The sequence below is a fragment of the Mytilus californianus genome, unplaced genomic scaffold (genome assembly GCF_021869535.1).
Source record: "Mytilus californianus isolate M0D057914Y unplaced genomic scaffold, xbMytCali1.0.p SCAF_1, whole genome shotgun sequence".
Classification (NCBI taxonomy): domain Eukaryota; kingdom Metazoa; phylum Mollusca; class Bivalvia; order Mytilida; family Mytilidae; genus Mytilus; species Mytilus californianus.
This window is the reverse complement of record NW_026262581.1, coordinates 107,802,938-107,829,765: the sequence shown is the minus strand read 5'-3', so window position 1 is coordinate 107,829,765 and position 26,828 is coordinate 107,802,938. Positions and strand designations below refer to the sequence as shown.

Sequence of the window (26,828 nt, the reverse complement as noted above, 5' to 3'; positions counted from 1 at the left end):
ATTATAAGACAATCGAAAGCATGATAACAACATATGTAAAAGGTTAAAAAACCTGTCAAACAGTTTCCGCAAATGTACTTTCAGAACAGAGCAATACTTTCACAGGTGTTTTACAGCTTCAACTTAGATAACATGATGTTCTCAGTTCTGTAAAAACTTTTGACAGTCATCCCTCAATATAAAGGATTGTCGGCAAACATTACGGATGTTCACCTCGCCCTATTGAAAATTCTGTTGAAAATTCCAGATCTGCTTCATGAAATGTTGAAACAAAGTATTAATTTGGGTATATTCAGTAAATTTTTAATGGTTATTAATGAAGAATTTCAGAACCTTTGGCGTACTTATGAATTGTACATTGAAGTAAAGGGATTTATATGTTTAAACAAACTTATAGTAAGAAATGCAACGTTTTATCTGTTCCATGATTACACGTATTTCTTAAAACAGCCACTATGCTATTTCTCTTTGAAATAGATAATAGAACACAACAAAGATACAAGATCATATATTATTTTCTTGAAACATGAACTTCTTTAAATAAAAGTTAATTATCACAGATATAAACATTCTTTAAACCATTTTGCTATTTGTTTTGAACTTTTATGTTACTGAAGAATAGACCCATGGTCTCACAACAGGGAGCACAGAAACAGTCCATACAAATACTGTAATACTTTCTCCATGCACCACATTCAATTCTATAAGCAGATAAACCGGGACTGACACACCAGATGTGCTCGAAAGCCAAACATGCGAAACAACATCCCCAATATAATGCGATACATATTCCACAGATGGCTGTCAAAAACTTATAACAGCAACTCTTTCCTCCTTCAAAACATCTGTAGCTGTTTTTCCATACACAATCAATAGCGTGAGCCCCTGGTACTTCTGCAAGGATATCGTCAAAGGCAACCTAAATAAAAAAGATTTCATAAGAAAATTGTTTACAAATGAGAATATAACTGAAATGTTATCCACGTAAAGTATGCTTTAAAAATTAATCGGGGTTTAGACATTTCTAGGACAACTGATATTTAAGGTCGAACACAATACATTAGCCGAGACCACAGCGTGAGCATAACAGATCATTTAAAGAAGAAAGTTAAATAAAACACTGGTGGTCAAACGACATCGTTTACAACTGTTTTGTGTCTAATAACACGTAATTATTTGAGTAAATCGAATTAGTGGTCAACATATTATATACAACAATTATTTTTTCTTTATTTAACCAGGGAATTTAGAAAACCTGTATTAAAACACTATTTCTAAATAAAGTGTTTTTCCACTATTCTATGTAGATGAAATTATACAAAAAAATATCAAATATGTATAAGAATATATAAGTGTCGCTAAAGATAATATCATTGTATAGCAGCAACATATTTAACACAGAACATAACCAAAAATTAGCATGAAGTTTTTTATATGTCATGGTGCATGCCAACAGAATGAGATATTTGTAATGTTTTGAGTCATTGCAAAGGCTTGTGATTTTACCCTAGTTATAAACATCCAGAAAACACATCGTTAGTTTCCTAAAAAGTATATATTAGAGCTGGGTTAAATACAAGTTATTATCATTCATTTCATTAAGGACAGCTAGTCACTTTATCAAAAAGCTACATTATATTCTATTGGTATAACTAACTGGTGTCTATTCCTTTGTCATAAACACAATTGATCTCTTTTTTTAGTTGTATTTTGTTCATGCAAATGTTACACTGCATTCAAATGTTAATAATAGCAGTTCAGTTAATGAATAATTCAAAATTTTGTGATAAAAGGGTAAACTGCATAAACGCAATTACATACCTTTATATGATCATTAATACTATTAGGATCCCTGTTTTCCATATCTAATTGGTCTGCCATCTTTTATGGTGTCAAAGAAGACAAGGGTACAACGAAACAACTATAAAATACTATGTATTCTTATATACATGAGCTTTTATACGTCCACTCCGTACTCATGGTTACAATATTCTACGTTCTCTTTAGGCTCCATAAAGGTTCCGAGGAGGTACAAAATATGATGTTGTAGTTATAAATAAAAGAAAGACACATTACAATATATTTTTTTACTATAAAAAGTACAAAACTAATTAAAGTAAGATCCCAATTCAATTTTGTTGAAAAAATCAACAGCTATGAAAGATCCTATGAAACTACTAAATTATCCCTCTATCACCCTCGAATGCACGATGAAGCATAAAGCTCAATGGTAACCTTTATATCAAAATCTAATAAAAATATGTAATAACGGATCTCCTTCTCTATTCAGGTAAAACTGAGATTGGGAAATGAATGTACCCACCATTGTGTATCTTTTATTAAAATTTGCATTCACAATATTCAATATGTATTTTGCTCTTTGTGTTTTATGATTTGATAACAACGTATTTCAGTTTTACATTATGACAATACTATTAAATGGAAAAAATTAAATATTAGTGAGGATATGATTTTTATAGATATATCCTTTGCGCCATTAAATAATGTATTTCACTAAATATAAACTTTGCTCCAATGTACAGTTTAAAGAAGATGCCACTTATTATGGCTTATAAATAGAGAAGAATTTAAACCCGAAGACACGCAAACACATTTTCTTATTAAACGAAAACAGCTATAGTTAATGAAAAAGAAATCAAAGCGAATGAATTGGGATTAATAAACCCTATTTCATGGGACCAATAAAACAACATCGCCAACAAAAAATGGAAAATTTGATAGGGAACAAAAAACTGTTTCTTTTGTCGTAAATGTTTGTATAGTTTCCCGTGTGAATCTATAAATATCTAAATATAGGAAAGGACAGTTCTTGCTGTTTATATTTGATTTATTTAAATTACTTTCCTTTGGATTGCCAGTACATTTAAAGAATGCTTCATTATTTAACGCAAACACATAATCAAGGCAACGTTAGTGTTGTTGTATTTATCAATTGAATTTAGACGGATCGGATCGTCTTTACTGAACTTGATTAAAAACTGTTATTCATAACAATATAGGAACAAATCTGCTATTACAGGGGCGCAAAATGGTGCCCAAATGAATACCTACAACCTGTTGATAAATTGTACTGCCTAAACATACATAGATCATGTCAAGGAGATAACTTGCTGCTTTAATCTTCTTATCACATAGTGACACTGCCAGTAAGTATCTAGAAAATTTATTTTTTTCGTTACAGAGGAAGGCTTAATATGAGTTGTAGCAAATACACTTGCAATCTTTTTTTCAAAAGACCATTTCAAAAAATAAGAAAAGATTTGTTTGATAGGATTGTGTGGAAGTGTTTGGTTCAATTTATTGACACATTGTCCACACTTTCACTGATTTTGAGTTTGATACATGGTATGGACACTTATTTATTGTTAACAAAGACCATGTGTTGGCCTCTGTATAATGGAATGTCAATAATATTTGAACCTCTGACTTTATATCATTTTTATTTTTAGCTAAAAGATGTATTACGCAATTATGTATATAAAAAAAAGTAAAATAACAAAAATACCGAACTCCAAGGGATATTCAAAACGGAAAGTCCTTTGTAAAATGGCAAAATCAAAAGCTCAAATACATCAAACGAATGGAAAACAACTGTCATATTCTTGAATTGGTACAGGCATTTCCTTATGTAAAAAATGGTGTATTAAACCTGGTTTTATAGCTAGCTAAACCTCTCACTTGTATGACAGTCGCATAGAATTCCATTATATTGACAACAATGTGTGAGAAAAACAAACAGACATAATAGGTAAAAATGTCAAAAATTGGGGTACAGCAGTCAACATTGTAATATAATCTTAATCACTATAAAAACAAATAACTACTTCAACAAATTTTCTTATATATTGCATAGATAATTTAACATATGAATAATGCACACGAATGGCATGAAAGAAACTGAGGTCAATGTATGCATTACAAAAATAAAGAATAATGTCAATGTATTAGACGATTTAGAAATCCAGTAAGCATTACATTCGTTAAATCATAAAGACTATTGAATTTCGGATCCATTATTTTTTCTAGCGAATAACAAATAGGTGTTCCTATGTGAGCTCGTCTCTTTTATATAAATCTTTGCTTGGCATAAATAAAATTTTCTACTTGGCATAAACAGAAAAATGGCAGACTAGTTTGATCTCGATAACAAGAACCAAAACTCCATTCAGGATCGTATAAAGGTTATATATTTATATAATATTTTATTCATCGAGTCATTAGTTGACTCATTTCCTCTGTATTTATTTCACTCACATAGTCAAAAACAGAAAGGTGTTTAAACCTACTAGAATTCTATTATTAATGATTATATTTTATACGATTTCAAAAAGATGCAACCGTTTTGTATAGTTCCGTACTATTAGAAAAATTTTCAGTTCTAGATTTTGCTGTTGAACATAGTAAATGTTTTTGTAAAATCTTACTTCACAGGACATTGTTAACCGAAATAAACTAATTTGTATCTAAAAGATAATTTATACAAGTGCTTCTTATATAATTTTGGCTTTGGTGAACAATGTCCTTCCTATTCATTCATTTGTATATATAATTTGAATAATTATGCAAATTTTGCAAAATTGTATCAAAATTGCTGTTTTGATGGATCTTCATGCACTTATAATTTGGTCGCATGTTCGACAATACGTCAAAATGTGTTAAAACCTTTAAGAAGAGAGGTTATATGAATCTATAATACAGCGCATTTTAGTCAAGATTCAAGGACATTTAGAAAAATGCCCCTGTTTGAAACAAATTCAGTTGACATTGGCCCTATTTCTTTCCCTCATCTATAGCAGCTAAGTCCACATTCGTAAAATTTTCATAGACGTAGTTGTTATGAATAATTCTCAAACCATGCGATTTTTTTTCACAAAAAAAAATCGTAAGGATTGGTCATTTCGCATACATAAGAAAAAATAAAATATGATATATCCATTTATTGATATTTGATAATAGATTTTTCGTAATTCAGATTTCATTTCATGGATTATATGTATTAATACATGTCTATAAAAGCAAAGATTTATAAAAAAAGATATGAGCTCACATAGGAACACCTATTTTATATTCGCAAGAAGAAATAATGGATCCTACTTTCAATATTTTTTATGATTTAAAGAATGTAAGGTTCTTAGATTAAACTCTCTGTGTAAATACTAACTTTCTAAAACATTTACAAGTGCTTTAGTTATAAGTTACAAATTGAATTGACTCAAACGGAAAGCGATAATCGGTAGCCATCAAGATTTTTTCATTCATTTTTATAGATTTTGTGTAGTTCCTATGATTTTAAAACTATAAACGACTATGCATTAGGAAATGTTGTTGTTTTTTTTTTTGCATAAAGCCATAAATTTCAATTGTTAAGCTACAGAACGACAGACCAACAATATAAACAATGATATTTCAAAAGAGAGGCAAAAGATACCAAAGGAATAATCAAACTCATTAGTCAAAAACAAACTAAAAATGCCATGGCAAAACAAAAAGACAAAAAGACAAACAACAGTACACAAAACACATCATAGAAAACTAAAGACTGAGCTACACGAACCCAACAAAAACAGGGGGTGATCCCTAGTGCTTCGGAAGGGTAAGCAGATCCTGCTCCATATGTGACATCAAATATCATAAAACTTTCAACAATAAAGAAAAAATGTATAATTATTCTTACAAGAATGTTTATGTAAATACTTATAGTTCAAGAAATATTCGAATATCAAAATATCTATTACAAAATAACACGTAACTTTAAATCATATGTTAGTTCTATTGAAACTTGAATAGAATGGATTATTGTTACTTTCGTCAAGTAATTGTTCCCGGCTACTTAAAAAAAAAGTTAAAATTTTCTGATTTTCACAATTGAAATATTTTAAATCACAAACGCACTTTGAAATATTTGAAAATCCTTCATGTGTCAAATAACGTATAACTATGCCGTCTTTCAATCGTTGTAAGTAAATAGCATTACAAAAATCTATTTAAATAAAAATTCAAATGTAAGAACGGAATAATTACAGTTGTCAATATTGTAATGATTAATCTGACCTTAAAAAACCTTCGCTTCTATTTGTAATGTATTCAGATTCTTAAGGTCAAGCTTCATTGTACATCTTTTGATGATATATCAAAATGAACATAATTAAAAAATGAGTGTTTATTTGTAGTCATGTCTACCGTAAATAACAATTTAATTATATAGACTTAATCAAAAGGGTAGAATACTCAATTAAACAAGTACACTACGTTCATGTATTTTCATGTATGATTTTGATTGCATATTTCAATGAAAACTTAGACAAACTTGTTGATGCAAAACAAGTGAATAACACTGATTTAATCTAACCCTACTTCGTTTGAAAAAAGAATCAATACATATTCTCTCGTGAAAATTTATTTTCTCGGGCTTGTGGTATAATTTTAGGCAAGCTTAAAATCAAAGTATAGCTATTACTTTTGGCAATCAATGTACAATTACCATTTGTGTATAATATTAGTTAGCCATTGCAACTGAACGAACTCGATTTATAATACATGTATCTTATTAAATTCTTATGTGCAAATATTTGATACTGTGCCATTTGTCCCTCTGTATTTACATTGTTCCAAATAGTCTAAACTGTCTGAATGTCTGAATGTCTGTCTGTCTGCCGCTCTTCACTTTTGTTTACAGTTCGAAAGTGTTTGTATTTTTTAGATGTTCTTAGCAAAACCGAATAGATCTTATTATTTTAATATTGCTGAATGAAAGATTTTTTACTTGGTTTCCCACTTGAAACACACCTTTATAGATAATTGTCAAAGATGTGACGCTTAATTGTATAAGACTACCAACTACAAATGTTCATTATATCTTGTCTTGTGGCAAACATTTTGTCTTTCTGTCGTAAAATTTTTAATTTCTACTTTTGATTATGAAAATAAAATTTCAACCTTTTTAAAGTTTTCAACGTGCACTATATTACTGGTTTTACTGCAACTGGTTCTTTAAAAAATATATCAGTACTCAATTGCCACTGGTTCTTTACAGTTATTTTACTAAAGCATCATGAGTCCCATGGTTACACAGCATGGCGCGTAACAACAATCCATGATTATACTGTAATATCTCCTCCCAAGCTGCACATTCTATTCTATAGTACCGCAAAAGGGGGGATGCACCAAATGTGTTCATATGCAACACATGAAATAATGCATTTCCAATATAATGCAATGCAAATGCCGCATAAAAGCGTCAATAGTTTGTAACATGTGCTTTATATATTCGACTTGGTTCGAACTCCCAGAGTTCACCGTCATTCTCTCGTCCATAGTCTATCGTTAGGGAACTGAATGCATGTTGAAACACGTTTAAATAAGGTTTGATTATAAAATTTATCAACAGATCGAAGTCAAATTCATGTAGTAATAATTGTACAGGACCACTTAATCTTCAATCTAATTAAAATATAGATCTCGGATTTCGTTCGTATGTAGTATAACGTAGTATAACGAAATCCGAGATCTATATTTTAATTAGATTGACTGAATCTTAATCCTATGTCATTTTTTTTTAATCGAAATTATTCTTTTCTATGTATCAATGTCATATTTTTCTGTTAGATTTCAAGTAAAATGGGGGGGGGGGGGGGGCAATGTTTAGGTTGAAGGGGGCAATCTGACCAGTAGAAAGTGTACTGCACGATTAAAATAATAATTTGGTTTTCCAAAACATTGTACGAATGAACGAACCTAATGAATTAGTCCAGGGAATCTGAGGTTTTACCTCAAACAAATTGCAACAGAATTCATTTTTCATGAAAAACGAAGGTTACAACTATAGAATTAACATATCAAAAATCGGCAAAAATCGAACCACGGCAAAGTTGCATAATTTTGCGAAATAAAAAGGTCAAATTCTACTGAATTTCATGCAATGTAATGCGCGCCATACGTCAAAAGGGAAATAACTTGTATAATGCAACTTCAATGTCAACAAGCGGAATTTGTTTTTGACGTAGATTTGACCCATTGGAACTGAAAATTGGTGCGTAAAGCTTGACTATTACAATAAATGTATAAATATAAATACATTTATCATGTTTTGAATCTTTAAAAGTATTGTTTTTCCCCGAGTAGCAATATTTTGCCGTATTCAAAGAAATCATGTTTCCTAGTCTTGTAAATGGTTTTATAAGTAATAATAACTGTTTAGCGACGTTTTCCACTTCTAAAAATGACATTTCATAGGGGGGTTACGTCAAAAATAAAAAAAGTATGGAACGCCATTGTTGACAAAAGGAATGAACGAGTCAATACAAGTATTTGTATTTACATTCCTATAAATGCTTCTGCAGTAATTTGTTTTGTTGTTTTTAAGTATCTTATAATGGCCAGCTGTAGGAATCGTGGTGTTAAGTGTTCTATTATCTTTGTTTGTCCGTCAGGATTACGGTTTCCGGATCATAACGTATGTTTGAATTGACCATTTTTTTTTTTAATTTTAACACAGTGTGGATATCCATTAAATAAGGGTCAACTAGATTTTTAGCCAGATCTTATGTAGTATATCAGACTCATTAATTCATCAGTTAGTTGAAAATAAATATTGTGTTTTACTGTTTAATTAGCAAATAAAATATGAAATACAATTATTGTTTTCCTTCAACCTATCCATGGGCTAATTATGTAATTTAATACTGGTTCTCTGTAACTATTTAAACTTTTATATAGGGAGTGTGGCACGCATGGTCATGGATTTTCTTCAAACTTCTCACACTTACTAGTCTTGATGAAACAAACAAAAAATGGCAAAATTTTGGTTGCTAAGCATATCGGTTGCCATAGCAACCGATGACCAGTTTTACCTCTTCTGGATATCTATGATTTTAAGCTGAAAATGGCTATTTTCAACATAATTTTTCATAATAAATGATTAAAAGAAAGAATATTTTTTTATGATTTTATCAAATATATGCATTTTATTAATGTAATTTAATAACTGATATTTTCATATTCATTTTCAATCATAATCACATATACCCCCCTTTTTATGTGGTTTGCATTAGGTAAAAAATACCCTTTTGAGGTCATTTTTGAATGCTCACCATAATTGTTTGCGGACACCTGAGTTAAAGTCAACCATCAATTCATAAATACCATAGTCTTATCTTATCAATGATGCGAAAAAGTAATGGGGAAGTATGTCTCATTTATTTGTTACCATGGATACAAAATGCTAAGTTTTCATTTTTTCAGAAAAAAAAAATTGAAAATTTTTGAAAAAAATGTTTTTAAACCTAATTCTGCAGTCAGAAAAAAAAAATAAATATACAATTTGTAGAAATGATTGTAATCATCAAAATTTGAAACATATTTATACATAACGGTATTATAGTTTTAACTGTGTTGCTATGGAAACAATTTCATGATGATACACAAGTTTAAAACAAATTTGAAAAAGTTTCAGTTAGTTTCTTAAATGTGCACAAAAGTAGGAAAACGAAAACACTTATTAAGTTTCACTGTATACACACATGTGTATATATAAATAATTTTGCTGGTATAGTATATCGATAATGGTGTTACCACTTGAATGAAACAAATACAATTTCTCTAATCTGGATAAAAGTGCTGATTATGAAGAAATTTCAGTCTGTTTTCATGATCATGAAAAATGTACAAGAAAAACAATGACTAAATCTAGAAAAAACAAATAAAATCATTTAAAAAATCATATATTCAATTATGCAATATTTGCCATTGAATGTGTTGCCATGGAAACAAGCAGTCCATTTGCAAAAATACTGATAAGTGCTAATTTTTACAAATTCGTTTAATGAACTTCGATACATATAGCAAAGAGTGTATACAATTTTGTAAAAAAGAAATGATCGATTAGTTGTAGTTTGCTTTATGTCCAGTGTCAAACATCTCATGCATATTTCAGAAGAGAACAAAACCAATAAATTTAATAGGAACATTGTAGGTCCTGTGCTAGTCTACTGACCAAAAATTAATAAAAGTCAATAATTTGAAACAATTCAACACAATAAAAAATAGAACCAAAAGAGTCAGACATTGATCCTCTAAATAAATGATAATTGACCATCTAACCTTTCTATAAAGGAAAAAATACCTTTGTTATGAGCTGTTTATTTTTCTTATTCATTCTTAAACTCAATGTTGAAATGGCAAAGCATGTATACATGTAGCTATACGTTTTGAATAATATTGTTTTATTGGATGATGAGTATCTTCATGAAGATCATTTTTATAAAAGTTATAAAAAATAAAAAAAAATAAAAAAGGTCCTTCAATAGGTGTAAGCTGGGATGAAGGCAGACAATTTGAAATATCACTAGAAATCGGGATCAATTGGACAAGGACAGACATTTCAATAGATCAACTAGGGAGCCCCTAAAAAAAGGGCGTAACAAGCAAGGGCGGGTACGGTCGGCCGTCGACCCGATGGTCCCTGCTATTCATCCGACACATTTCTTGTTTGACATTCTGGCCGGGGAGAAATTTTCGAGATTTTCCAAAAAGTTCCGTTTCCCTAAGAGGACCCACGGAAAATCGGTCAGCGGGTGACTGCTGGTCTTACAACGAGCAGCAGGGGGAAAATATACCATATAGACAATTGTCATACCAGGGGTACCACTGACTGCCTTAAGAGATGCCCGCTACATTCATGCTTTAGTGATTACATATGTAATCAACCAAATGTTTCCAATGAAAGGAAGGGCGGGCCCTCATGGCCCCCTGGATCCGCCTTTGGTAGCACTATATTTACATTAGTAAAAGGCATTGGATTAATAAAATTTGAGAAAATAACAGTAATCTTAATGGATTTTAAGCAGCAAATTAAAAAATATTGACAATATGATAACTCTTTACACAGGGTAACTTTAAAAAAATTATATGCATGTACATATACTTTGATTTCCACTGAAAGCCCATTACAGAAAGATGTTTCTCAAAATTAGTATATAATTGTCTTTCTTTAAACAACAAAAATTTAGATTTTACTTTGAAGCAGAAGTCTATGTTTATAACATATTATACACATGACTTTTTGTCCGCGACTTTTTGTCTGTGACTTTTTGTCTGTGACTTTCTGTCCTACATTCTGACCATTGTCATGACCAGGAAAAATGACTTTATACCTATTTAAATGTAATAGGCTTTGCATCAATTTATAGAAACACTTAGATTGAACCATTAATTTTATCAAATAAGAAAATATAAAATGCTTTACAAACTTTCGGGAACATTTAAAACTAAGACAAGGCTCTGGTAACCCTCAAGTTAAGTCCGCGAATATGTTTACTTATATTTTATGAAAATATTTAAACTACAAAGATATTGTGCATGCAGGGGCTCGGGCATACCTCAAGTAGTCTGCGAAATGTGTATTTGTTTTTATGAAAATATTAAAAACTGCCAAGATATCCTGCACAAGGCTCGCGCATGCCTTAAGTAGTACGTGGAAATAACTATTTACTGTTAGAAAATATTAAAAAACAAACTCTATTGGATTTATTAACGTACATGTATGTATGGCCTACTTCAATCACACCTTTTGAGTTACTTTATATTTGTGATCAAACGTATCAAATTAAAACCGGTAATATACAACATAATTTACAACACAGTTAAATACAATATACTACTCAATACCATAAAAATTTAAATAATTCGGTGCTCGTCATAGTACCCTAAACTGTTTTTCCCAGTTTTTTACCATTCAATCTTAATTCTATTTTTTTTTTAAATTTAACGAAAATCCAATAAGATATAAATAAGTATTAGGTAGTACAACGACCAGGACACAGTCAACGTTGGTCAGGTCAAGTTTTTTTTTACCAAAAACATATATTTTTCCTGTTTTTTTTTAATAATATAAAATAACAGAAATTTTCATCGGTCAGGTCATTGCTATTGTTGGTCAGGTTATTGTCAACGTTAGAAAGGTCACATTATCTGAATATTTTATTTTTTTATTAATTTATATATTAAATGATTAAACTTTATTATATTTCAAATTTAACATAAACCCTTTAAGAAATAAAAAAAGTTATTAGCATTTTCATTTGGTCCTGGCATTGTCAGTGTTGGTCAGGTCACGTTTAATGAAGATTTAAAAAAGTTTTCTATATTTTTTTTTCTTATATTTATGTATTGAATGGTCTAAATTTATAACAATTCAAATTTGACATAAATCCTTTGAGAAATAAAAAGTTAATAGCGTTTTCGTTTTGGTCCAGTCATTAGTGTAACCCATCAAAGGGAGATAATTCGTATTGTGTGGAAAATTGCACAATAATCATTTTTTAGAAATTAATTTCGCATGTTTTTAGGTAGATTCCCCATAACTTTTTTTGAATTTTGACTAAAACAAGAATGAAATTAATTGTTTTTGTGTTTCTTTTTAATAGATGTAGCCGCATAATTTCACAACACTACACCAAATATTGTATTTTTCTCAAAAATCCCAACTTTCTCTGCTGTTACCATGGTAACCAACCAATATATATATCGGTTGACATTATTTTTCTGACTAGTCTAATAGGATCTACATATCAGCAAATTTTCAGAAAGATCTGTGACTATGTGTGCCGAAAAAGTTTAAGTGGTTACAGAGAATGAGTATTAACTTTTAATCGAATTAAATTGTTATATGGTAATGATTGAAAAATCAAACTTTCCGTTTCAGGATAAATGGTGACCAAAGAGAGGCCCGAAGAAAGAAAGCAATGGTTATTTATCCCAATATACCACTAGAACAACAAAATTGAGTGATAGTAAGTTTCATGAAAATATATTTTTCATTGAATGATGAAGCTTATTTTGTTTTATATGACCATCCGTTCGTCTGCGCACGCGTTCATGTGATGTGATAAGTAAAGTTAATGTTTTCATGATTTCTTCAAATTGTACTTTTGAGTACAGTTAAAAATATCCATTTCGTTTTTGGTTATGTCACTATAAATTGTCGTTTTATGTAATAAGTACTGTGAAGCAATTAGAACATAATCTTACCGTCAAACAAATTTTGAGTATTTACTAGCGAATTCGCTTTGCTTCCAGTGACAAGCTACAGTGAGTAAGCATGATATTATTTTAATGATATTGATTGTGGATTTTTATTAACAATATAAAAAATAAACATTTCAATTATTTTATTATTTGTAGAACGTTAACTAAAAAAATATTCTTTGCCAGACTGCATTGAAACTAAATTATATTCTTCATTCATTTCAGATGTCCGGAAGTAGCTGTGTGATATGCAACGAACCTTTGGAGAATGGACAAGTTCTAATAACGATAAGAGAAAAAGGTGTCAAAACAATCAATGAAGTAAGCAAACATAGACAACAAAACGTATGTGTTGTAGCCGGCCAAATACTACACCAAGAATGTCGAAAAAAATATACAAATGCTAAAGAGATTCAGAAAATTAGTAAAGAGAATGCTGATAACGACAGATTTAATCGAGACACGCGATCATCACAGTATTTTAATTTTAGAGAGCATTGTTTATTTTGTGGACAGTCAGCTCAAATGTCAGATAGAAAATATGGAATAGAAGTATATCCAGTTAGAACTTTTGAATTCCAACAGAAAATTGGGGCAATATGCAAAGACCGGAAGGATTCATGGGCTGCTGACGTTTTTGCAAAACTTGAATATGCACAAGACTTACCTGCAGCAGATGCTATATACCATCAGAAATGTAGCGTTAACTTCAGGACAGGGAAAAATATACCTATTGGAACACCAGAGCAAAAACGAAAAAAGCAAGGTAGACCAGATCACACTGAGGCAAATATAACTTTTCTGAAGACTATGGATTATTTGCAAGAAAATGAAGAGGACCAATTGACAGTAAAAGACCTCGTTCATCAAATGACACAATTTTGTGGAGATCTGGCATACACAACAGTACACATGAAATCAAAGATCAAAACACACTTTGGTGATGAAGCTTTTATTACCGACGTCTGTGGAAAACCAAATGTGGTCAGTCTTCGTAAAACGGCATCTGCTCTTCTGCAAGAATTTCATCAGAGTAAAAAAACTTCAGAACCTGAAACAGAAAAAAGAGACATTATCAAAACAGCAGCTAAACTCCGATATCAAATCAATGGAATTTTCAAGGTCGGTGTATTCATCACCAGCTACAATAGCATCATGTGAGGAAAACATCGCATACTTACCTGACAGTCTTAAACAGTTACTTAGTGGAATATTTTCTGAAAAAGATTGCGATCTTAAAGTGGCAGCCATTGGCCAGTCTATCATGCAAGCGACAAGACCAAGATTTCTGATTGCTCCTTTACAACTAGGTCTAGGAGTTCAAATGCATCACCATTTTGGGTCAAAATTCCTCCTCGATACCTTATACCAACTTGGCTTTTCCTCATCTTATAAGGAAGTTCAAAAACACGGCGTGAATTCTGCTCTCCAGAGTAATGATTCTCCTCAAGAACTTGAAGGACGATTTATTCAACACATGGCAGATAATGTCGACCATAATATCAGGACAATTGACGATCATGGGACATTCCATGGAATGGGGATAATAGCAGGCATCACACAAGGTTATAACCACAAAACTATTGTGCAGAGATTGAATGTTTCGCTTGACGATATTGAACAAATAGGGAAAATCGATCTCCATTAGTACAACTTTGACCGAACATCAAAACTTAGTTTAAAATTCGAATCACTCGCAGCACAGCATTCGGATTCGTTACCCTTACCCGATAGCATCAGTCTTCTCTGTAGTACTCTTTGGTCAAAGAAAAAGATTGGGTGGTCGGCAATGTGTAATTTAGTGCAAGATGGAGCATACCCTGGTAAATCGACAATTCTATTTTGCCTATGATAGACCTTGAGCCGGGAAACCTTTCATGTATCTTTTCGACCATGAAGTTCGTATGTAATGAAGCGTTTAAGTACAGAGCTAATCCAATGCTTACATTTGATCAACCGCTTTATTGGAAAGCACTTACAATTATCGACAATGAACCAAAGGAAAGCGATTTGAAATCAATAGTTCTCAGATTAGGAGGTTTTCACCTAGAAATGAGCTTCCTGGGATCGATTGGTAACATTATGAGCGGATCTGGACTAGCTGAGCTCATGGAAACTGTCTACGCACCTAACGCTGTTTCGCATATGTTAACCGGAAAGGCAGTTGAAAGAGCAGTACGAAGTCATTTCCTCATTTATAATGCTTTAACCTCATTATTGATGTGCGAACAGTTTCAGGTATCTTCCGCTGTCTTGAAAGATAATGACATTGAAAATGGAGAACATGTTTCATTTCTTGAAGAAACTTCAGGTGACATGATAAGTGAAACTGATATTGAAGACTCTGAAAATCACAGTGAAAACACTTTTCCCCAGGATTTAAATGAGTTATTATTTTGATGAAATCCTCGAACAACGTGTTCCAGTAGACACCCTTGATCAAAATGAGATATTGAGAAAAATACGCGACAGTATATCAACTTTTAGAAATCACAAATCGAATACCGGACAGCTCGACTATGGTTTTTAAATATGGATATGGTGGACTTGCTGCGGAAATTCATTAGAGCTGAAAGAACTGGAAACTGGACCAGGCACAGAAAACACCATTGGCAGATGAAATATGGAACACGGGAAGTTGTGTATTTTCAGAGGACCATGGTACCAATGTTCACCACGTAATCGACGGTGGTTCCCTGATACAGCGAATCCCATGGAAAAAAGGTGCGACATTTGCAGAAATATGTCAGTTATACATCGACCATATTAATAACAGATATCCCATTCCAATAATCGTCTTTGATGGGTATGCGTCGGGACCAACGACAAAAGATCATGTACATGAACGGAGATCGAAAGGGGTGACTGGTACACACATCTCATTTAAAGATAGCACACCGTTTAAATCAAAGAAGGAAATTTTCTTAGCTAATAGAGAAAACAAGCAAAACTTCATCAATATGCTTTGTAATAAAATGGATAATGAAGGATTTATTTCTCTTCAAGCTGCTGCTGATGCTGATGTTCTTATTGCATCAACTGCTGTAAGATATGCATCTTGTTTCCGTACTGTTGTAGTTGGAGAAGACACTGATGTTCTCATACTACTGCTTTTCCATGCAGAGGAAAATTCTAAACCATTGGTTTTTCGATCCGATAAAATTCGAAAGTCCAAGGTATGGGATATCAAAAAGACCAAAGAGTTGCTTGGAAATGAAATAGTTTATTTGTTACCATTTATTCATGCTTTCACAGGATGTGACACGACATCTAGGCTTTATGGCATAGGAAAGAAAGAAGAACTGAAGCGGTTGCGTGGGAATGCCATTTTCAGAGAGTTAGCTTCAGTATTTTTAAAACAAGATGCAACTTCAGATGATATAATACAATCAGGACAGTCAGCTCTCGTTATATTATACGGAGGTGAGACCGGAGAAAGCTTAGACTAGTTACGCTACAGGAAATTTAATCATAAAGTTCTTACCAATTCTTTGTCTTGCGTACATGTCCAGTCCTTGCCACCTACTTCAGAAGCAGCGTCTCAACACTAAGCGTGCATATTATCAGATCCAAGAATGGACAAATGACTCTGTCGATATGTTTAGTCCATCAGACTGGGGATGGGTTCTACAAGGTACATCACTTTGTCCAATTCGAACGATTTTGCCTCCTGCTCCAAAGAAGTTATTGCATGTGATAAGGTGTAAATGTAAATCCGGTTGCGATACACGCAGATGCACTTGTAGAAAAAACGGACTTGAATGCAGCTCAGCATGTAGCGAATGTAAGGGATTGAACTGTTCAAACTGTAAAATACTTGACATATGGCAAAATTTGGGGTAATTTGCTAATTTGCATAGCGGCCATTTTGCCTTATCATGACGGCAGCCATTACAATAGGATTATATAAGCCCTTTTAATAAAAATGCCAATATGCAAATACCTATGTCGAATGAACAATTTGTTCGCATATAGGTGAATTGTACATGTTTTAGGCTTCTGTCCGTGTACAAATGGACATTGTCTACTCTGAAATCTTTCGGCCTTTTTAGTTTAAAAATCGGAAGCGTAACCATTGTGTAATTGCTATATAAGATCAATTAAATGACGTAAAATCGTAAAATAGCAAGATTCAAAACAGAAATACACATGCAAGCAGATATTGTTCATGATTTGTTCGCATATAGGGAAACACCTTGTAGGTTCAATTTTAAAGTTAAATAACTTTTAACTTACCTGCTTTCTTAAGTTTTCAGCCAAATTCTTTTAAAAACATGATGATTTCAACCTTCCCATTTCGCAAAAAGTCAAATTTTAAGCATTTTTCCTTAGAATTACACAGCATTTTTGTAAATATCCGCCAAAGGAAGTTTTTAAAGATACATTAGTTTTAGATACATGACGGAAAAGGACTGGATTATCCGCAAATCTATAATAAATTATATTTTCAATCTTAAGCTAAGGGAAGTAATTTGATCAAAAGGGACAAAGTCACGTGGTGCAAATGATTTGAATAAAGTACCTTTGATTTTGCCATATGAGATTCATGAGGATGAGGACGATAGTGACATTTAGTTCTAACATTTACATGTTTGGTTGGTCACGGCTGTGTCTCTAATATAACATTTAAGCAAGAACTTTGAAACGACAGTTTGTTCTATAAGATTTACTTTTATAACAATGTGAATTTAGAAATATTGTTTTGGTCTCCCTCTTCTATGACTGTGTTTTTGATTTAAACTACATTAATATGTCAAAATAATGAGTACTATTTTTCTGTTGAAGCCTGCTCATTCTTTGAGGGATTAAAATTCTTAATGTTAATATAACACGAGAATGAAATTTTAAAAGATTTTTTGGATTTAATTGTTTTTCCCAGTTATCACCGATTTTCTATTCAAAATCAGCATTTTTTACCCAAAAAACTTATGGTTATGCATTTTTAATATTTCATCTCGATGATACATATGAATGAAACGTTTCCTTTAAAAAATAAGGACTTTGAGTAAAAAACTTTTAAAAAAATCAATTTTTCCAGTTTTTAGCGATTTTCACATAAAAATCCCCATTTTACCCAAAAAACACAAATTTCCCGTGGTCTATGAAACGCCGATTTTTAATATGTCACAACCAGGTATCCAATGAAGTGAAATTGATATAAATTGTTTCTGTTGCAATTAGTTTGAGGTTGAGCCACTTTTCACCTCAGATTCCCTGGACTAAATAAAGGCAACAGTAGTATACCGCTGTTCGAAACTCATAAATCGATAGAGATAAAAAAAAATTCGGGTTACAAACTAAAACTGAGGGAAACGCATCAAATATAAGAGGAGAACAACGACACAACAAAAACACAACATTAAAATGTAACACACACACAGAAACGAACTATAATATAACAATGGCCATTTTCCTGACTTGGTACAGGACATTTTAAGAAAAAATGGTGGGTTGAACCTGGTTTTGTGGCATGCCAAACCTCCCGCTTTAATGGCAACGTCAAACACAACACCAAAACGACAACATCACATGACAGGACCACAATACAAATAAATGGGAGAACATATAGGACAAAGAAACACACGAATAATAGCTAACAAAAGGTACTAGGCTTAAAATTCAATACGCCAGACGTGCGTCTCGTCCACACAAGACCATCCAGTGACGCTCAGATGAAAAAAGCTTGAAAGCCAAAACAAGTACAAAGCCGAAGAGCACCGAGGACCAAAACTACCAGACTCAAGCTAGCGAACACTTAGCCAGCGAACAATAAGATGCATCAAGCTAGCGAACAATAAGCCAGCGAACAATAAGAAAACGCGCCAACATGATCATGCCTAAAAACCGAAGACTTGCAATAACACAAAACGTCCTTTTAATTCTAATGACACTAATTTCCAGTAGAAGAACGAAATGCAATTCCATTTTAACACAGACAAAGTTAATTAGTTATTCGTGTATCTAATGCAACTGTTTTTTAACCGGACATCTAAAATTCCTATTAGGTAATCCTTTCTCTTTTTAGTGCTCTCTGATTCGAGATGGGTTTGTTGTTTTTATAATAATGAAACAATTAATAACAATAGTTCACACTAAACTAGTGTACATGTAACGATACAAATAAATCTTCTACTATACATATGCGTTTGAAAAGAAAAGAAAAATAAGTCATCTGATTTTGGAACGTCCAGTATTTTTTGTTAGATTTTCTTTAGAAATAAAAGCATCATACGCAGTTTTCTTCTTTTGTCAAAGAACTAGTTCATTTTTCTAATAATTCAAAAGTATGTCGTCACTCTGGTAATGTATTTACTATATTTCGATAGGAAGAGTGATAAGTGTAAGAGAGGCACCCAAATAGAACGAGAAAAGAATTGACATAAAGATTTTGGTCCAAAGTTGGGATATGGTGACCCTACCACCACCCAATTTTAATTCATAAAAAAGTCCCTACGGCAAAGCTTTTGTCCACACTAGGTACAAATGATAGGCAATTGCCTAAGGTTGCCTGGACCCAAAGACCAAGGTGGGTAAAGTTACGGAACTTTTTTAATTGAGGTCCAAAGTTGGGGTAGGGTGACCCTACCACCATCCAATTTTAATTCATAAAAAAGTCCCTACGGCAATATTTTTGTCCACACTAGGTACAAATGATAGGCAATTGCCTCAGGTTGCCTGGACCCAAAGTTCCAGGTGAGTTAAGTTACGGAACTTGTTTTATTGAGGTCCAAAGTTGGGGTAGGGTGAACAAACCCCCACCCAATTTTAATTCATAAAAAAGTCACTACGACAAAGCTTTTGTCCACACTAGATACAAATGATAGGCAATTGCCTAAGGTTGCCTGGACCCAAAGACCCAAGTGGGCAAAGTTACGGAACATTTTTAATTGAGGTCCAAAGTTGGGGTATGGTGACCCTACCACCACCCAATTTTAATTCATAAAAAAGTCCCTACGGCAAAGCTTTTGTCCACACTAGGTACAAATGATAGGCAATTGCCTAAGGTTGCCTGGACCCAAAGACCAAGGTGGGTAAAGTTACGGAACTTTTTTAATTGAGGTCCAAAGTTGGGGTAGGGTGACCCTACCACCATCCAATTTTAATTCATAAAAAAGTCCCTACGGCAATATTTTTGTCCACACTAGGTACAAATGATAGGCAATTGCCTCAGGTTGCCTGGACCCAAAGTTCCAGGTGAGTTAAGTTACGGAACTTGTTTTATTGAGGTCCAAAGTTGGGGTAGGGTGAACAAACCCCCACCCAATTTTAATTCATAAAAAAGTCACTACGACAAAGCTTTTGTCCACACTAGATACAAATGATAGGCAATTGCCTAAGGTTGCCTGGACCCAAAGACCCAAGTGGGTAAAGTTACGGAACATTTTTAATTGAGGTCCAAAGTTGGGGTATGGTGACCCTACCACCACCCAATTTTAATTCATAAAAAAGTCCCTACGGCAAAGCTTTTGTCCACACTAGGTACAAATGATAGGCAATTGCCTAAGGTTGCCTGGACCCAAAGACCAAGGTGGGTAAAGTTACGGAACTTTTTTAATTGAGGTCCTAAGTTGGGGTAGGGTGACCCTACCACCATCCAATTTTAATTCATAAAAAAGTCCCTTCGGCAAAACTTTTGTCCACACTAGGTATAAATGATAGGCAATTGCCTAAGGTTGCCTGGACCCAAAGACCTAGGTGGGTAAAGTTACGGACTTTTATTATTGAGGTCCAATGTTGGGATATGGTGACCCAACCCTCTCCATTCTTTAATTTATAAAAAAGTCCCTTTTTGCCCACACTAAGAACAAATGAAAGGCAATTGCATAAGGCTGCCTGGACCCAACGACACAGGTGGGTAAAGTTACGGAATTTCTACAACTGAGGTCCAAAGTTGGGATATGATGACCGTACCCCCCCCCCCTACTTCAATTAATAAAAAAGTCCCTACGGCAAAACTGTTGTCCACACAAGGTACAAATAATAGGCAATTGCCTAAGGTTGCCTGGACCCAAAGACCCAGGTGGGTAAAGTTACGGAACTTTTATAATTGAGGTCCAAAGTTGGGATAGGGTGGCCCAACCCCCTTCCTACTTTAATTCATTAAAAATTTCCTACGGCAAAGCTTTTGTCCACGCTAGGAACAAATGATAGGCAATTGCCTAAGGTTGCCTGAACCCAAAGAACCAGATGGGTAAAGTTACGGAACTATTGTAATTGAGGCCCAAAGTTGGGGTAGGGTTATCCTACCACCACCCAATTTTAGTTCATAAAGAAGTCTCTACGGCAAAGCTTTTGTCAACACTAGGCACAAATGATAGGCAATTACCTAAGGTTGCCTGGACCCAAAGACCAAGGTGGGTAAAGTTACGGAACTCCTACTACTTAGATCCAAAGTTTGTAGACCGTATCTCCCAACTTGAATTCTGAAAAAATTTCTCACGGCAAAGCATTTGTCCACTCTAGTAACACATGATATTAATTGCCTAAGGATGCCTGGACTCGAAGAACCCGCAGGTGGGTAACTGATTTCACATTTGGGGTTTGCACACCCTATCACATCCCAAGTTTAATTTTGTCAAAAAATCATTCCGGGTAAGCGTTTTCTCACTAGGTACAAATGATAGGCAATTCCCTACGTGTTACCTGGAACAGATGGGCCGGGTGGATAAATACTTGGAACGTTTGCAACTGAGGTCCAAAGTTGGGAAATGGAGACCTTTTCCCCTCAAAACTTTAATTCGTCAAAACAATTATCTACGCGGCAAAGCTTTGACCACATAAGGTACAGATGAAATTCAATGGCATAAAGTTGCCCGGATTAGATGAACCTGGTGAGTTTATTCACGGAACTACTGCAACTGAGGTTCAAAGTTGGGATAAGGAGAACATTCCGTCCAAACTTTAATTGTTATAAAATGTCCTACGACAAAGCTTTAATTTTGTCCATACTATGAACAAACGATAGGTTAGGCCTTGAAGTTGCCCGGGCCAGATAGCGAAGGTGGGTAAATTCACCGAATTTCTTCAAATGAGATTCAAAATTAGGGTATGGAGACCCCTCCCCTCCCAATTTTACATGTAACCCTTAACAGATTCCTATGGCAAAGCTTTTGTCTTTTGCCCAGACCAGATGGCCCATGTCATCAGATGAATAATCTTATGAGTAGTATTGTCTGTGGTTTTTTAACCATCCACCAAAACCCGTGGTGCTGTGGTTGTCCCATATATGGTCATGCCCCGCCCCTTAATGCCAAATATGGGCATGTCCCACCCCCTAATATTATATATGGGCATATACCGCCCCCCTTTCCCCCAACCTAATGACGTCACCGGAAGTAAGTATATATATATCATTTTATTCTGGTATCACCTATGTTGAACAGAGGTAAGGAAGATGAATCACGACGGATGCATGTTGACCATTTTTGGATATGAATATAACAGTATGACTCACGTAGAACCATGCCAAAATCATGAGTCATATCGAATGCACATCCGCCATATTTGGTCATGATGCGATCCGACCATTTCGATACAACGAGTCATCAGGATGCAAGATCAGGGCATGACGCACCACATGACACAATACCATTAGTCACACCAGATGTACGTTGACCGTATTTGGTCTTGTTGTGTAGGTCTGACGAGTCAGACATCCGTATGAGTAACAAAGTCGACATTGTTGGGACGTTCATTTTACAAGGGCATGTCTCCCTTATTCGAAAATTTAAATTATATAAAATTTAATAATGCAAAAAAATCAAAAAATTCAAATTCAAAATTTGAAAAATAGAAGAAAAAAAAATTGAAATAAAAAAAAAAAAAAAAAGGTAATAATTTTTTTTTAAAATAAATCAAAATATTTTGAAAATCGAAAAAAAAAATCACTGCATACTTGATCAACCTATCTATAAGAATGCCTGAAGCAAACCGATGGATGAATTTTACCTTTACGTATCCAGCGGATTTCTTTTATGCTTTTTGAAAATAATAACGGTGGCGCATTTACGATTCAACTTCACAAAAGCTACTTATTTAAAATTTTATGGATTTTTGAATTTTTGAATTTTTGTTATTTAAATTTTCCAATAAGGGAGACATGATGCCCTTGTATAATGAACGTACCAACAATATCGACTTTGTAACTCATACGGATGTCTGACTCGTCAGACCTACACAACAAGACCAAATACGGTCAACGTACATCTGGTGTGACTCATGGTATTGTCATGTGGTGCGTCATGCCCTGATCTTGCATCCTGATGACCCGTGGTATCGAAATGGTCGGATCGCATAATGACAAAAAATGGCGGGCGTGCATTCGGTATGACTCATGAGGGGGGTGTGTGTGGGGGGGGGGGGACCGGAGGGGTCCTGATCTCGAAATCCCGGGCTTAAAAAAATGAAATCCCGAGGTCCCGAATTTAAAGAAATTTAAATCCCGACATCCCGAAATTCGAAAAAAGAATTCCCGGATCCCGAAAGGATCAATCCCGAAATTCCGAGCTTAAAAACACCCGATCCCGGAGTCCCGATAAAGGTCCGACACCTCCTCACTCATGGAATTGGCATGGTTCTACGTGAGTCCTACTGTTATATATTCGTATCCAAATATGGTCAACATGCATCCGTCGAAATTCATCTTCCGTACCTCTGTTCAACATAGGTGATATCAGAATAAAATGATATATATATACTTACTTCCGGTGACGTCATTAGGTTGGGGGGGGGGGGGGTGGGGGGACGTATATGCCCATATATCAGATAACATAAGGGGGCGGGACATACCCATATTTGGCTTTAAGGGGCGGGGCAAAACCATATTTGGGACAACCACAGCAGCACGGGTTGTTGTGGGGGTTAAAAAATCAGAGACAATACTACTGGTTCACCTTTTCCCACGCAATCAAAGAAAAATATATATCAAATGAATCTACAGTTCCATACTGGGAAAAAGACCAAATTATTATTATCAGCTTCTTTAAGAACATGTTTTTCAGTAACTAGAATACTCAGTCAATCCAAGATGCGGGGTTATTAGTCCAGCTTAATGGAAAGTTCTAGTTAACCTGGTCTAAAGGTTCAGTGTGAGCTTTTTACAATATTTGGCGTCTGTTGTTTGTAGTCCGTAGTCGTCCGCCGTCATCATCCATTTACTTTTACAAAAGATTTTCCACAAAAATGATCCGCTAATTATAATTTACTTATTAGTTATTGTCGTCAGTTGATTGTTTATATTTTGCTGGTTTTTGCAGATAAATTTCTATATTTTGTTAAATAATCTAATTTAAAAGTGTAAACAACATTCCCTGTTATTTTATCAACTTTTCAACTATAAATTATGTGTTGTGTGAAATGGCTTTCCGTACTTTCGGCATCCTGTCAAATAGTTCCTAAAATAACATTTTTTGTAGAATAAACGTATAGACAATGTAAAAACTATGTAAATGATTACCTTTCAAGACAAAACTGTTTAAGTAAATTGATTTTTTCTTGAAAAAGCGGATTTCGTTTTTCTTTTTGTTTAAGGCTTGAGAACTATATTATGTATCAATGTATGGTGCGCAACTTTTTTTATGAATTAAATTAAAAGGTGACATACCCCTAACTTTGGACCTCAATTAAAAAAGTTCCGTAACTTTACCCACCTGGGTCTTTGGGTCCAGGCAACCTTAGGCAATTGCCTATCATTTGTACCTAGTGTGGACAAAAGCTTTGCCGTAGGGACTTTTTTATGAATTAAAGAAGGGAGGGGGTTGGGTCACCCTACCCCAACTTTGGACCTCAATTAAAAAAGTTCCGTAACTTTACCCACCTGGGTCTTTGGGTCCAGGCAACCTTAGGCAATTGCCTATCATTTGTACCTAGTGTGGACAAAAGCTTTGCCGTAGGGACTTTTTTATGAATTAAAGAAGGGAGGGGGTTGGGTCACCCTAGCCCAACTTTGGACCTCAATTAAAAAAGTTCCGTAACTTTACCCACCTGGGTCTTTGGGTCCAGGCAACCTTAGGCAATTGCCTATCATTTGTACCTAGTGTGGACAAAAGCTTTGCCGTAGGGACTTTTTTATGAATTAAAGAAGGGAGGGGGTTGGGTCACCCTAGCCCAACTTTGGACCTCAATTAAAAAAGTTCCGTAACTTTACCCACCTGGGTCTTTGGGTCCAGGCAACCTTAGGCAATTGCCTATCATTTGTACCTAGTGTGGACAAAAGCTTTGCCGTAGGGACTTTTTTATGAATTAAAGAAGGGAGGGGGTTGGGTCACCCTACCCCAACTTTGGACCTCAATTAAAAAAGTTCCGTAACTTTACCCACCTGGGTCTTTGGGTCCAGGCAACCTTAGGCAATTGCCTATCATTTGTACCTAGTGTGGACAAAAGCTTTGCCGTAGGGACTTTTTTATGAATTAAAGAAGGGAGGGGGTTGGGTCACCCTAGCCCAACTTTGGACCTCAATTAAAAAAGTTCCGTAACTTTACCCACCTGGGTCTTTGGGTCCAGGCAACCTTAGGCAATTGCCTATCATTTGTACCTAGTGTGGACAAAAGCTTTGCCGTAGGGACTTTTTTATGAATTAAAGAAGGGAGGGGGTTGGGTCACCCTAGCCCAACTTTGGACCTCAATTAAAAAAGTTCCGTAACTTTACCCACCTGGGTCTTTGGGTCCAGGCAACCTTAGGCAATTGCCTATCATTTGTACCTAGTGTGGACAAAAGCTTTGCCGTAGGGACTTTTTTATGAATTAAAGAAGGGAGGGGGTTGGGTCACCCTACCCCAACTTTGGACCTCAATTAAAAAAGTTCCGTAACTTTACCCACCTGGGTCTTTGGGTCCAGGCAACCTTAGGCAATTGCCTATCATTTGTACCTAGTGTGGACAAAAGCTTTGCCGTAGGGACTTTTTTATGAATTAAAGAAGGGAGGGGGTTGGGTCACCCTAGCCCAACTTTGGACCTCAATTAAAAAAGTTCCGTAACTTTACCCACCTGGGTCTTTGGGTCCAGGCAACCTTAGGCAATTGCCTATCATTTGTACCTAGTGTGGACAAAAGCTTTGCCGTAGGGACTTTTTTATGAATTAAAGAAGGGAGGGGGTTGGGTCACCCTAGCCCAACTTTGGACCTCAATTAAAAAAGTTCCGTAACTTTACCCACCTGGGTCTTTGGGTCCAGGCAACCTTAGGCAATTGCCTATCATTTGTACCTAGTGTGGACAAAAGCTTTGCCGTAGGGACTTTTTTATGAATTAAAGAAGGGAGGGGGTTGGGTCACCCTACCCCAACTTTGGACCTCAATTAAAAAAGTTCCGTAACTTTACCCACCTGGGTCTTTGGGTCCAGGCAACCTTAGGCAATTGCCTATCATTTGTACCTAGTGTGGACAAAAGCTTTGCCGTAGGGACTTTTTTATGAATTAAAGAAGGGAGGGGGTTGGGTCACCCTAGCCCAACTTTGGACCTCAATTAAAAAAGTTCCGTAACTTTACCCACCTGGGTCTTTGGGTCCAGGCAACCTTAGGCAATTGCCTATCATTTGTACCTAGTGTGGACAAAAGCTTTGCCGTAGGGACTTTTTTATGAATTAAAGAAGGGAGGGGGTTGGGTCACCCTAGCCCAACTTTGGACCTCAATTAAAAAAGTTCCGTAACTTTACCCACCTGGGTCTTTGGGTCCAGGCAACCTTAGGCAATTGCCTATCATTTGTACCTAGTGTGGACAAAAGCTTTGCCGTAGGGACTTTTTTATGAATTAAAGAAGGGAGGGGGTTGGGTCACCCTACCCCAACTTTG

The 26,828-nt window shown here is 34.6% G+C and overlaps 1 protein-coding gene and 2 long non-coding RNA genes across 3 annotated transcripts in view; 2 read left to right on the top strand and 1 right to left on the bottom strand.

Annotated features, from left to right (window-relative positions):
* Positions 1–493: 493 nt before the first annotated feature.
* LOC127729704 (uncharacterized) lies at positions 494–2,323 on the bottom strand. Its single transcript, XR_007994805.1, has 2 exons — positions 1,822–2,323; positions 494–919 (listed from the first exon to the last, which is right to left on the bottom strand). It is a non-coding gene; the product is annotated as an uncharacterized LOC127729704 (long non-coding RNA).
* Positions 2,324–2,828: 505 nt separating this feature from the next.
* LOC127729741 (uncharacterized) overlaps positions 2,829–26,828 on the top strand; it is a 53,470-nt gene continuing 29,470 nt past the window's right edge. The window contains exon 1 of the long non-coding RNA XR_007994819.1: positions 2,829–3,167. This is a non-coding gene — a long non-coding RNA (uncharacterized LOC127729741). The remainder of the gene's footprint in view (positions 3,168–26,828) is intronic.
* On the top strand, positions 12,728–16,862 carry LOC127729667 (uncharacterized). Its single transcript, XM_052237524.1, has 2 exons — positions 12,728–12,809; positions 13,270–16,862. The coding sequence occupies exon 2, from the start codon at positions 13,270–13,272 to the stop codon at positions 14,203–14,205; it is 936 nt and encodes a 311-aa protein (XP_052093484.1). The 5' UTR covers positions 12,728–12,809; the 3' UTR covers positions 14,206–16,862.